The sequence below is a fragment of the Pempheris klunzingeri genome, chromosome 20 (assembly GCF_042242105.1).
Source record: "Pempheris klunzingeri isolate RE-2024b chromosome 20, fPemKlu1.hap1, whole genome shotgun sequence".
Classification (NCBI taxonomy): domain Eukaryota; kingdom Metazoa; phylum Chordata; class Actinopteri; order Acropomatiformes; family Pempheridae; genus Pempheris; species Pempheris klunzingeri.
Window position 1 is genome coordinate 8,384,496 of NC_092031.1, and position 12,453 is coordinate 8,396,948.

Sequence of the window (12,453 nt, forward strand, 5' to 3'; positions counted from 1 at the left end):
AGGGTGTGAAAAGTGAAGCCCCTGCTGAAGCATCTTAAATCTGTATTGTCTCCAATGGCTCGCAGAGGGCGACTCTGCTGTTAGTCTGGCTGTATGGAAGTCTTGTAGAAAATGACCTCACTTGTCACTTGATTAATGACATTTTCCTAATGAGTTTTAGTGTCATAGTCTTTAGCTCAATTTCAATACTTAACAGACAATTATGTGAAGGAAAGTTAAAGTTATGTCATAAGGGGATCGGTTGATCATGTGACAGCAGGCCCACTCTCTGTGCTGTCTGAAAAACTCCTACCTCGCTGTCCGCCATTGTTTGTCCCCCACTAACACCAGCTCAAGATGCTTAAGATGTCGAAGGCGAGAGCGAAGCAGGAAATTGTCTTTTTTTTTTAATGGAGCGTTCTGACAGAGGCTGAAAACAGCCATGTTTGCTGTGAGAAAAAAAAGTGTTTTTTGAACATTAAACCAAGTAAACCTGGTCTGGTTGGACCTCTAAACACAAATATGAACTTTAAAAGGAGCATACTATGGGACCTTTAATCGCCTTCCTTTGCAGGTCAGAATCTGAAGGCAGAGTCAGTGATCTAGACTGTGTTGTCTGTTCTATTCCCTAAATTAATGAAATAAAGATGTTACTAATACAGAGTAAACAGTGAATATAATTCTAATGACATTTCTAATTTCTAATTACATAATGTTTGTTTAGGGAATTGTGTTTCCTGCGTGTCCTCCATGGATAGTTTTTAATTAGCCTTCTCCTCATATTATTAATACTGGATAAAATATCCATCATCAGACTGATGCAACCTAGATTGCTCAGCCTCGTCAGCAGACATGTTACTGGTCTGTCACTCTGTGTTTAATGGAGTCAAGTCCTGTCCACACACATGTGCGCGCAGCCGCAGCAGCCGGAGCAGCATGTTCTCCTCGGACAAGGAGGCAGCGCACCATCCTGACGCGCTGGTGAGTTAAAGAGAAGGTTCCAGCTCTTGAGCCTCCACTGATTTGTTGCTTTTCCTTCTGCTTGCAAGTTCATCTCAGGACTGGAGACGCGGATCAGGATGGCAGCAGCCTCCGCTGATTCGGAGCAAGAGTCCACCAAGATAACTCCTGAAGTGTTGCAGGAGATGCTCCAGTACTACAACCTGAGCCGCCAGGAGTTTATAGACACTTACAACATCCAGCCGCTCGTCTACATCCCCGAGTTGCCGTACAGCGCCAAGACCACCTTTGTGATCATGTATATGGTTATTTTCGTCTTGGCTCTGGCAGGAAATAGTTTGGTCATCTACATAATTGTGAAGAAACGGGCGATACAGACGGCGACCGATATTTTTATTTGCTCCCTGGCTGTCAGCGACCTGCTCATCACTTTCTTCTGCATACCTTTTACTTTGCTGCAGAACATCTCGTCGGAGTGGTTCGGGGGTGAGTTTTAAACCTCTTGCACTTGTGTTTCATACTTTTTATGACTATGTCAACAGTACCAAACATCAAGTCTTCTGAAGCTTTGATTTGCACATGAAATTCCAGACTTTAGCATCATTAAACTATGTTAAGTGAGGGGAAATAAGAGTAACCTGAAATATTAAAAATAATTAATAAATAAAGTAACCTGAAATGCACCTAAAGCAAAGTCCAGCTCCAGCTTAACTGAGCGGATAGGGATTTGCAGGCTAAACAATAATGATGCAGCTGCTATAGAATTTACTCTAAACAAACAGCAGTGTGCACCAAGCACATTGTGCTGGCCAGCAGGCAAACACAACATTGATCTCTTGTTAAGAAAAGACCTTCTGAGGAGCTGCAGCAGGAGCTAACAATGCCTCTGAATGACAGTTTGAGCTTTGCTATTACTTGAGGAAGTGATGTGGGAAATTTGTTTAAAGAAAAGATAATCACATTTTTACTCGAATCTAACTTTTCAGCATTGATGGACCACAGAGTTTGCAACAGATTAATGAGGAGGAAGAAGAGAGTGGACACTATAATGAACATTCATGTAATTATAGGCTAATGCAATGCCTTGAAATACTCTAAGATAGAGGTGTTAATGCAAGGTGACAGCACCTCATTAGAGTCTCAAAAAGTTGAATCGTTATTGCATTGCATTGCATTGCATCTAAAGGCGTCTCTGTGAATGTGTCCACCAATGTACAACAACTCTTCTACAACCTCTACAAAGAGGCATAGCCTGACTGTGTCAATAGAAACTGAGCATTATTAGCCATGCAGATGGATTATTATTGAATGGCTATTGGTGTGTATTTCATTATATTCGGCACTATGCCTGACGCCAACTAGGACACCTCATAATAATGTAACCAGCAGTTGACATTCAGTGTATCATAGCAATAGAAGGCCAGTTCAAAGCATGTGCCCCTATTAAAACACGCTCACAATTAGTTGAATCAGTTGAAATGTGGGTCTCACCTGCGTCACAACTGTGCGCTTCACTAGCTGTGAAATGTGTGTGATCTCTGCGCTCAAGTGTAATCAGTGACGGCCGTTTTGTCATCTCAATGAAACCCCACAGGCAGATGAAAAGGATGAGGAAGAGCTTGCCTCTGCTTCCAGTGTTTGGTCAAACAATCGAAGGGATGTGTACTTCAATAGAAATGCACATTTTTGGCTTCTTCTCAGTGCCTCTTTGTTTCATCCCTCTGTTTCTCCTGCAGGGGTTCTGGTTTGCAAGACAGTTCCCTTTGTACAGACTACAGCCATAGTGACAGGCATCCTCACCATGACCTGCATTGCCACTGAGAGATACCAGGGCATTGTTTTCCCGCTGAAAATGAGGAGGCAGTACTCGTCCAAAAGAGCATACAAGATGCTAGGTACTCTATATTTGCACGAGTGGCTAATTTTGCCTTTAGTGTTTGTCACTGTGTGTTCAAAGAAACCTCTGCTCTGTGAAGTTAAAGTCTACACTTACATGCATCCTGCTTTCCCTCTGTGTGAAGACACATGCAAACCTCTGTGGAAACCTACAAAGAGAACAGAGAGATAGGTAACATTTGGGCACAGACTTGATGAAGGGCTGCAGCAGACACAAACTGACAGCAAGTGGAAGTGAAAGTTATCTATGGTGGCACTGCTGTGATTTTCACTTTGCTTATGTTGTGCAAAATTTGAAAGGCTGGAGGAAGATGTTCCTTTGTTTCCATAGGGATAATTTGGCCCTGATCGACTACCTAGTGGTTGTAATTTCTAATCCTCCAGGTACACACAAAGTATACTCACTCATTGCTCACTGATAAAAGGCAAATACATCTCGAGTCTTCAAGGTAGAGCCTTACTTATATTAGAATGAATATTAGTGGCTGATATTGGCTTATTGTACAGTAACTATATCAAAGTGTGTGTGTGCAGATATGCAAAGAGAAATGGTAGAATATGAACATAACATGGATGCATTTTATGTATGGTGCATTCTTTGTATATAGATTCAGGTTTATTGGACATTCTATTTAGTATTTCCTCATTTTTAACAGAAAAGTGTACAGTTCAATCAAAAAAAAGAAATGACCAAAATCTGCGTATTGCTGTCTCACACTGTAGAGTTCTTGCAGAGACCGGAAATGATAAGCAGCTTTTTAATTATGTGATACACGAATTTCTCTCTGTGAATTTCCTTTGCAGCCACTGTATGCATCAAACTGTATGTCGTGCGTATGACTTGAACCTAGCTGTGTCTGCAGATTGTATCTGTCTGTAAATGTTTTGTTGATGTGTCTGCATCCTGCAGGGCTGGTATGGATTGCCTCAGTGATAGTGGGTTCACCAATGCTGTTTGTGCAACAGCTAGAGGTAAGTGGCAGGGACGCACTGGGAATGTTAAAATGACCCTGGACTATTTGACTCAGACCTGCCCACCAAATTGCCAGAGAGACTCTTAGTTAAATGATGGTAAAACAGAGCGAGGGGAACTTGTTGCTCTTAGAAGGGGAGTAGAGGGAGCACATATTCAATCAGTCAATCACTTTATTTGTCCCCAATGGGGCAATTAGTTGTGCAGCAGTTGGAGTAAAACATAAAATACATGTATTGGTACAATCGCTGCCAGATTTCAATAATCTCTGGAACAATAAAAGAGAACTGTCAACAAAAGAGACTGCTCAAATTGCGCCTGAACCACAGATTCCATGTACAAGTGCATGTGAATTATAAGTTTCCTCCTGATAACAGGGTTGGCAACCTCTCATCAGTGTGTGAGTGGGTGAAAGTGAATATAATGACAGAATAGCCATATACAAGTCAGTTTACCATTTATGTAATGTTAGTTTATTCATATAGTTTAATATAATGGAATACTATCCACTGTACCGCCAGTAGTTCAAGAAATACACAACCAACATTCATCAGTTTGTAGGTTTTTTTCCTTCATTAGATCCTCGTGCAAGTCTCCATGTGGGATTAGTCTACTAACTTTCAACATTTGTCAACCTATTTTTAATGTCCCACCCCTTCCAGGCTGTAATTGGCTGGATATTGAAATATGAGTCTAACAACTTTATGAAAAGTTGAAAATGTTTTAACAAAAGGAACCCCATATAAGCCTAGACCTAAACTTAACTATAATTCATTTGAAAGCCTTGCTCTTAGTTTCTCTCATCCAACCTGGAAAACACTGAAGCCAGTCTTATTTGTTAAAGTGTACCGCCCTCTTGGCCCGTACTCTGAATTCCTAACTGAATTCTCAGAGTTTCTATCAAATGTAGTTCATAGTGCAGATAAAGTAATTATTGTATGTGACTTTAATATTCATGTGGATGATGATAATGGTGGTCTGAGCACTGCTTTCATCTCACTATTGGACTAATTGGCTCATTGACTCTATTCTCAGAGTGTAAATGAACCCACTCACTGCTTTAACCACACCCTTGACACCCTGTTCTGGCATATGGTTATTGGGTTATTCGGATATTAACGTTTCTCTCTCTTAATTAAAGAGTTTGGTCTAGACCTGCTGTTTATGGAAAGCTTATTGGCACTATATAGATAAAAACTGATTGATTGATTGATATAGCTCAGCAGCCGTGTAGTATAAGCCAAACCTTGCTTATCGTGGCTTCAGCTGCTCTGTACTTGATGAACACTGTTTCTGGGCTCATTGAGCTGCTCTCTCAGCTGTCTGCTGCCTTCTGGCTAAATTAATCATTTGTTATTTTATAATGTTTGGCTGCATCATCATCAGTGAACTTCAGCTTCTTCTCACTCAGCTTTTCAGTACCACCATTTTTCCCTTCATCTTGGTCCGCTTACAGGTGGACAAAGCTTAGTTGCTGGATCTGGTCCTTGACAGCATTTGGGTATTTTTATTATTATTTATTGAGAAAATGTATATTTTGCATTGCATTTGCCTCAGCACCCAATGGACAAAGCCTCCCAATGGACAGTTCGACCATGGCGGTGTCCTTCAAACAACCCAGCCGTCAGCTGTGTTATAGTGCTTAATTTAAAAAAAAACTTGAATTTTCTTCTGGGAAGAACTCATACCTACCAAGTGGCCCCTTAAAGGACCATATTCTACTGTACTTTTTTGACCATAAATGTAATTTTACTGTTTTCACTGTATTCTGTAAGGCAATCAATGATTTGATTTAAAATCGTGCAGTGGGTGAAGCATCTCTTGCTATCCTGTTTGTCTCAGTGGCAGTGTGGTGTTTCTACAGTGTTGCCTGTCTGCTACAACTTGAAATGCTCTCTTGACCTTTGTTTTGCTTCTTTTGGTGGATTGGTGGAGCTGAACCGCTGAGAAACAGAGCTAAGAAAGAAAGAATAAGCCAACAATCCAGCTCTTGATATTCATGCTGCAGTGACATTGTTGACAGTGAGGATGATATTTTTTCTTGGTAGTTTTAGAGGAAACTCTTGTTAATTGATTTGACACTTATGGTGTTTGCTCTGCTTGGTACTAAAGTGATGCTGATATTCTGTTTTTGGCACATTATTGTGTGGATTATTGCCTTACATGGCCTCTTGTTGCTCTGTGGTAAACTATAGTAAAGCCCAGAAACAACATGGTTTATGAATATTCTGCTCTTCTCAGTTCAACTTTGGTTTCTAGCAGACAAATCCCCTCCCTGTTATCCCAAGAGATTCTGACAGGACACACAGACTGAGAGCCAGTACGATATTACACTGATATCAGAGAAAAAAGTACTCACTGTTGAGTAGCTACCAAAGATTACATGTTATTATTATATGGTATGATAGATTATGTTAATATTACATTAGAAATTACACGCTAGAATGCCGTAGTTTAAGCTCATTGTAAGCTGCTAAACTGTGCCACGTTTTTAAATCCAAATAGAGCTAAAGATCCTGGTGAAAGTTATTAACTGTGGCACTCCAGAAATAAGAGAAAAAACGGTAAAAAATTAATAAAATTTAAAATGTGCAGTCAAAGAGTTTGTGGGCACAGTAGCTGTAAAACCCCACCTGTCACAAAGCCTCAAATAAATACTACCCTGTCAGTCAGAGCCACTTGATGTGTCCTTAAAGACTAAAAGCTTTTCTGTCTTTCTGTCAAGGTGAAGTATGACTTCTTGTATGATCACTACCACGTGTGCTGTCAGGAGACTTGGCGCTCTGTGACTCACCGGCAAGCTTACACCACCTTCATCATGGTGGCTCTCTTCCTGCTCCCTTTGGCAGCCATGCTGTTCCTCTACACGCGTATTGGCATTGAGTTGTGGATCCGTAAGCGGGTGGGCGACTCCTCAGTCCTCAGCACCATGAACCACAGGGAGATCAATAAGATCTCGAGGTAGGTTCGACAGCAGAGATGTCTCAGAGTATTCACATTCCAGGTAGTGTGGATTAAATTCCTCCCGGTGGTATTTTGGATTGGGTTTTATTCACTGTGCAGAATGATGTATGTGCGGAGTTTTACGTTTATCTGCTGAAGGAGGAAAGTTTCTTTGAGTTCAACCTTCAAATTTTTCTTCCTTTGGATCAGTTTTTGAATGATAATGAGTGAATAATAATAACTAGAAAGTGCAATTTCTGGAGAAATTGCGGTGTGAATGCTGTCTGCTGCCGCCGCCATGCCGCTCTGCCACTGTCACGCTGAGATGCTGCTCTAATGTTGCGCTGCTCCTTTCATGCAGCTCTGCTGCCACCTGGTGGCTCAAACGTCAGTAATATGCTGCTGCTCCTGTCGTGCTCCCTTAGTGATGGTACTGTTTTCATTGAGATGACACACCTGTGAAAATGCAGGTTTTAGTTTTATCAGAGTGATAAAGTAACTACAGAGCTCTATGTTCTGAATGTGTGATCTCCATATCAGTTATCACGTCAGTAATTACTTAATTAACAGTCTAAAACACACACAGTTTGTGTTTATCTGTTTAAAAACTGAGCACACGGTGAGGAGACACTTTTACCGTGAGAACGCTGGAATGTCCGACTGTCCCTGAACGCCCAGTCTCTTACAGAGATTCATGCACCTCTGTAAATGCAGGTTTTACTCAAAACTGTCCATGTCACAGCCATAAAGTGCAGACCAGTGGACATAAGAGAGTCTCCTGAACACGTAGATGTAAGCTAAGGTGACTGCGTGTCCAAAGACTTAAGCTACATTTTGGGTCATAAACTGTGACTGTGGGTGAAACGGTTTGGACAAAGCAGCGAGTTAAAGACAAAAGCTTCATGTGATTTTTCCGCTCCTCCACGCTCTAGCGATGACGTCACCGCTCTAGTGCGGCCACATACACACTCATGTAAAATGAGAAAAAGGAGGGAGAAACTTTGTTTTTTTAAAAGACGACTGTGATGAAATGGTGAATGGCACAAAGGTGGTAGATGTATGTGCTGAAAGAGGGAGAGATGATGAACGTTGTAAAGCTTCAGTGGAGTTTCTAGCTAAAAGTATGAAGGAGCTGTGAGGGCTAGAAGTCGGGTGAAGAAATTTCAGATTTGGAAGCTACTCTCCATTCATTCCTATGGGGAAATTTTGACAGTTAATATGGAATATTATGGAAACTGTAAATGTTACAGATGTGAAAAGTCATTGCCCTTGCTTTCAGCATTCACACCAATAAAATAATAAGAGTCTGGATTTTTCAGCGTGTGAGAAGGAGTGGATGCAATTTAATAAAAGCAATTAATTAAAGCAGAGTATGTCTTCAGGCATTTCTATTGGGGGTCCTTGCGGGGCTACACAAAACTTTTGCAATCTCACAATAAAAGCCTTACAAAGACAGTAATGTCTGACTTCTGCACTTGGCTGAGGTGTACTTTAGTTGGAGAAACAAGAAGGAGGATCACTAATTGAGTTGTTTAATATCACAAAATACTGGGAGTGAATTAGACTTAGATTCAATCAGCTCAACGATAACCAAAAGATGTCACTTGTCAGACATGAGCCAGTTTTAGCGATTCTTAAAAAAAAAAAAGGGCAACAGTGTAGGTGTACTGGCCTTTCTAAATTGGGAAGAACGGGGGCAAAAAATAGTAGCAGTTGCTGTAGCTCCAGGGTACAATTCAGCAGTGGAGGGCCAATGTTAGTGTTATTAAGGTTAAGGATAAGGGGAAGGATGTTTTATTGTCATTTCAGGACATGTTGTACATAACAGGGAATGGAATGAGGTATTCAGGTCCTGGTTTAGGTAACAGCAACAGTGTAATTGAGGAGAAAGCACAAAATAATAAACCATTGCAATTAAGTCAATAACTATGTAATTATAAATACAAAGTAAGCAGAGTGTGAGAATAAAGATGGTACAAATGTAAAAGATGAACAAAGTGGCCAAGTGAGCTCAAGATGCAGCAATGTCCTCATATGAATCATTAATAACAAAGACAGCAAACCGTTCAACGAGAAGCAGCATTTGCTCAGTGGGATTGTGGTTTTCAGTTTTGAAGGGCAGAATTTAACACTGCCATAATATGAAATGATAGTATTAACAGTTCAGGGAGATGCAGAGCTTCAGCCTGGTGCTCTGGCCTCAATGCTGCGACCTCCTGGCTGAATAGACCAGTCTGTTTACAGAGTGGGTAGTCCATCTTGATGCAGGAGGCCTTTTCTTTGTACCTACTGCTGTAAAACTTGATGGTGGGTGGGCTGTTGCCGATGATCCCCTGCAGAGACTTTACCACCCTCTGCAGTGCCTGTTCGCAGAGCAGTCACCGTAGCACATGGAGCTGCAGGAAATGAAAACGCTCTCCATCACACATCTCTAGAAGGAAATGAGGACTGAGGTGCAGGCCAGTGCACTTCATTCTCCTCAAGAAGCACAGGTGTTGGTGGGCCTTTCTCACCATGCTGGTTGTGTTGATGCTCCAGGTGAGACCATCTCAACAGCTGCTCCCCCGATGTGGAGGGGAGGGGGAGTGGTGCCGGTCTTCCAGAAGTCCACAATCATCCCCTTTGTTTCCTTCTCAGTGGGGTTGAGGTTGTTCACTGTGCGTCAGGCCTCCAGTTTTCCCACCTCCTTGCCTTTACTCTAGTCCTACCACTGCCTGCAAACTTCACAATGTGATTGCTTGGCTGAGCAGGCGTAAGTGAGCAGTGTGTACAGTAGGTGGCCGGTACTGAGTATAATGGGAGAGGATGAGGTATTGTAAAGTCACCTATGACAGATCAAAATATCTGTTGTAGTCAGTTACCTCCATCATCAGATGTCTTTTACTTTTTACAGGAAAAAGAAAAGAGCCGTTAAAATGATGATCACCATTGTTCTGCTATTCACCATTTGCTGGGCACCGTTCCACACAGTCCACATGCTGTTTGAGTACTGTAAGTATTGCTGAAGTTGATATGAATTTTAACGTGAAATGGAAATAGGTATTTGATGTAGTTATAAAGTGCATATTGCCTTTTATTTAAGTGTCTGTGTCGTTCATCTCCATCTGTGTGCAATTGCCCAGATGACCTGGAGAAGAAATATGACGGAGTCACACTCAACATGATCATCGCCATTGTTCAGGCTATCGGCTTCTTCAACAGCTTCAACAATCCTATCGTGTACGCCTTCATGAACGAGAACTTCAAGAAGAGCTGCGTCTCGACCCTCTCCAACTGCATCCAAAAACCTAACCAGCAGGTCACCGCTGTGGCGGCGCCAAAAGTGAGCGTGCAGTTCATTAAACCCCAAAGTAGAGAAGCCTTCCTGGAATCAGATGGAGGGAACAACTCGAAACAGCACTCCACAGAGAAAGGCCCTTCAAATTCCTCGCATGGAGAGAGCTCACTGGAAATAATAGGAGAAAAAATCTCCACCATCCAAACAGAGCTGCCTGCAAACAGCTCCTCTCAAAACAAATGAGAAGGAACTAACTCAAAGTTCAGGTGTTGCAGCTGTTGAACTCGACCTTCCTGTTCGCTGCCAATCATTGACACTTGACACCATCAGCTGCAGGTTCGTCATCGCAGTTGCCGTTCATAGACTCAAACAATTCAACAGCTTGAAAACATGCAATGTCTCTGCAGTGCCAGAAATGAGTGGCTTTTTTTTTGTCTTCATTCTGGTCAGAAGAGCAGCAGGAAGGACATGAGGGAATTCCAAAAAGGAGCATTTTTCTAATAAAGATCGCTCTGGGGGCAGTCTGGCCCCGCGGTCGGGCACTTAAACGCCAGTTTAACTGTCCGATTTGCAAAGTAATTTCTGAAATCTGCAGGACATTCAGCCTCTCTCAGTGAGCACTTCATGAAATGTTATGAGCACAAACCATCACCACTGAGGTATTATGGTTCATTGGGAACCGTTTGGAGAAGGCAACACAGTGGACGCCGACTTCACAGAGCCATACTTTTAGAAGCAAAGGGTGACCAATGATGATGCCTCGGCTTTTACTGCAGTGCTACATTTGCATCAGTTCAAGTCAGCGCTGCTTAATTCAAAGGCAAACCTTATCTATTACACTTTTCTTTCAGCAAAATTGTTTTATTGATATTTATCACTTATTTTGACTTTATTTTTTACTAAACCCAACAATTGGGGTCAATAGACGGCCCTGCAAACACAGCCATTGTACAGTTCTTAAAAGTTAACATAATTGGCATATTGTTTGAAACAGAATTAAATGTACTCTGCACAGCTGTGCTCTCAAATCAGCATGCAGGACTTAGACTCACCGCCTTCCACACAGGGGATAAAATTGGTTCCAGTATTTATGTGTTTGCTTAATGGTACTGTGGAATATTTTTGTAATGTTGATTTGTAAACACAACAAGTGAAATTTATTGTTTCGGTGTATATTTAAAGTTAGTTGTGTAATACACTACTCACAAAAAGTTAGGGATATTCGGCTTTCAGGATGAACCTAAAATGCATTCTAACCTTTCCAGGTGAACTTAATGTGACCTTCTCTAAACTTTTGAATGCACATGTCCAACTGTTCAGTGTTTCAGTACTTTTTGCACAAGTTGCTGTTCTCTAACAAGAAGCTTAACAGCAAACAGGTTTGATCCATGAATCGACCAATACATTTCCTGCTTCAGTTAGAATTGGTATTTAAACAGTCCTCCTCATCATGCTGATCACATTCTGACATCACGAGACCAAGACGACACCTAACAATTGTAACAGTGATACAGAGACTGGAAGAGTCACAGAAAGGAGAGGAGTGGACGTCCTTTGGCCACATCCCAATTTATTGAGACACTGAAAATTTTTTGTTGTGGTATACCTACCACTGTTGTTAGATTTTCTTCAAATACATTGTTTAAGATGAATAAAATGACCATTGCATGCTTCTACTTAAATGCCCTACTTTCATGATATAATATCACTGTAGCATTCACTTTTTACATTTTCCATATATTTCACCTGAAAGTCGAATATCCCTAACTTTTTGTGAGTAGTGTTTGTTTGGTAATGACAGCTTGGCTTTTATTCGCAGTTCTGTGCACATTGTTGATAAAAAAAAAAAAATAATAATTTCAAATGTCTTTCTTTGTTTTGTTATTTTTTTAAAGCAGATCACGGCATCTGAATGCCTGCAGGCTCTGTCCTTGGCTTGAGTCGAATAAGTATTGTTCGGTCATGCTCTTTTCCACATGCAACAGAATTTTGCACCAAATGAGGTTATAATCGTGTTGGTATATTCTATTTTACAGTGAATAAAATCACCTATTGCAACTTGTTTGTTTTCAGCAGTAATTGAATTGAATTTTAAATGAACAGCTTATATACAACTTAATGTACCAGTTGTTACTGTCATCAAATGAATAAACTGATGTTCGCTCTGTGGCTGCTGACGGCCTTAAACACGGCAATACACCCAAATTCCATGTATTGGAAAAGGCATTAACTTAAAAAGCACTTCCAGTAACTGAGCTGAGAATCAACCTTCAGACAAATGTCTGCAGCTGTGAAGCACTCAAGAAAAAGCAAAATACATACTACAGTATTACAGGAAAAAGATTTTAAGAGAATCATTTTAATACTCACCCTCTGTGGGATTGGAAGGAGACGCTGAAAAGTTTATAACTTTCTCCTTTGTGGA

General features: G+C 41.1%; 1 protein-coding gene across 1 annotated transcript; it reads left to right on the forward strand.

The window, feature by feature from the left end:
* Positions 1–1,049: 1,049 nt before the first annotated feature.
* On the forward strand, positions 1,050–10,271 carry qrfprb (pyroglutamylated RFamide peptide receptor b). Its single transcript, XM_070852438.1, has 6 exons — positions 1,050–1,425; positions 2,676–2,834; positions 3,746–3,807; positions 6,534–6,769; positions 9,645–9,742; positions 9,874–10,271. Exons 1-6 carry the CDS (start codon positions 1,059–1,061, stop codon positions 10,269–10,271), a joined length of 1,320 nt encoding a protein of 439 aa, XP_070708539.1. The 5' UTR covers positions 1,050–1,058.
* The last annotated feature ends 2,182 nt before the right edge of the window (positions 10,272–12,453 follow it).

What these genes read in the sequence shown, in the direction of transcription:
- qrfprb (XM_070852438.1), top strand. Translation starts at nt 1,059, where the DNA reads ATGGCAGCAGCCTCCGCTGATTCGGAGCAAGAGTCCACCAAGATAACT. An exon ending in CTCGTCGGAGTGGTTCGGGG is followed by an intron (nt 1,426 to 2,675) that starts GTGAGTTTTAAA and finishes TTTCTCCTGCAG; the next exon opens with GGGTTCTGGTTTGCAAGACA. An exon ending in CCACATGCTGTTTGAGTACT is followed by an intron (nt 9,743 to 9,873) that starts GTAAGTATTGCT and finishes GCAATTGCCCAG; the next exon opens with ATGACCTGGAGAAGAAATAT.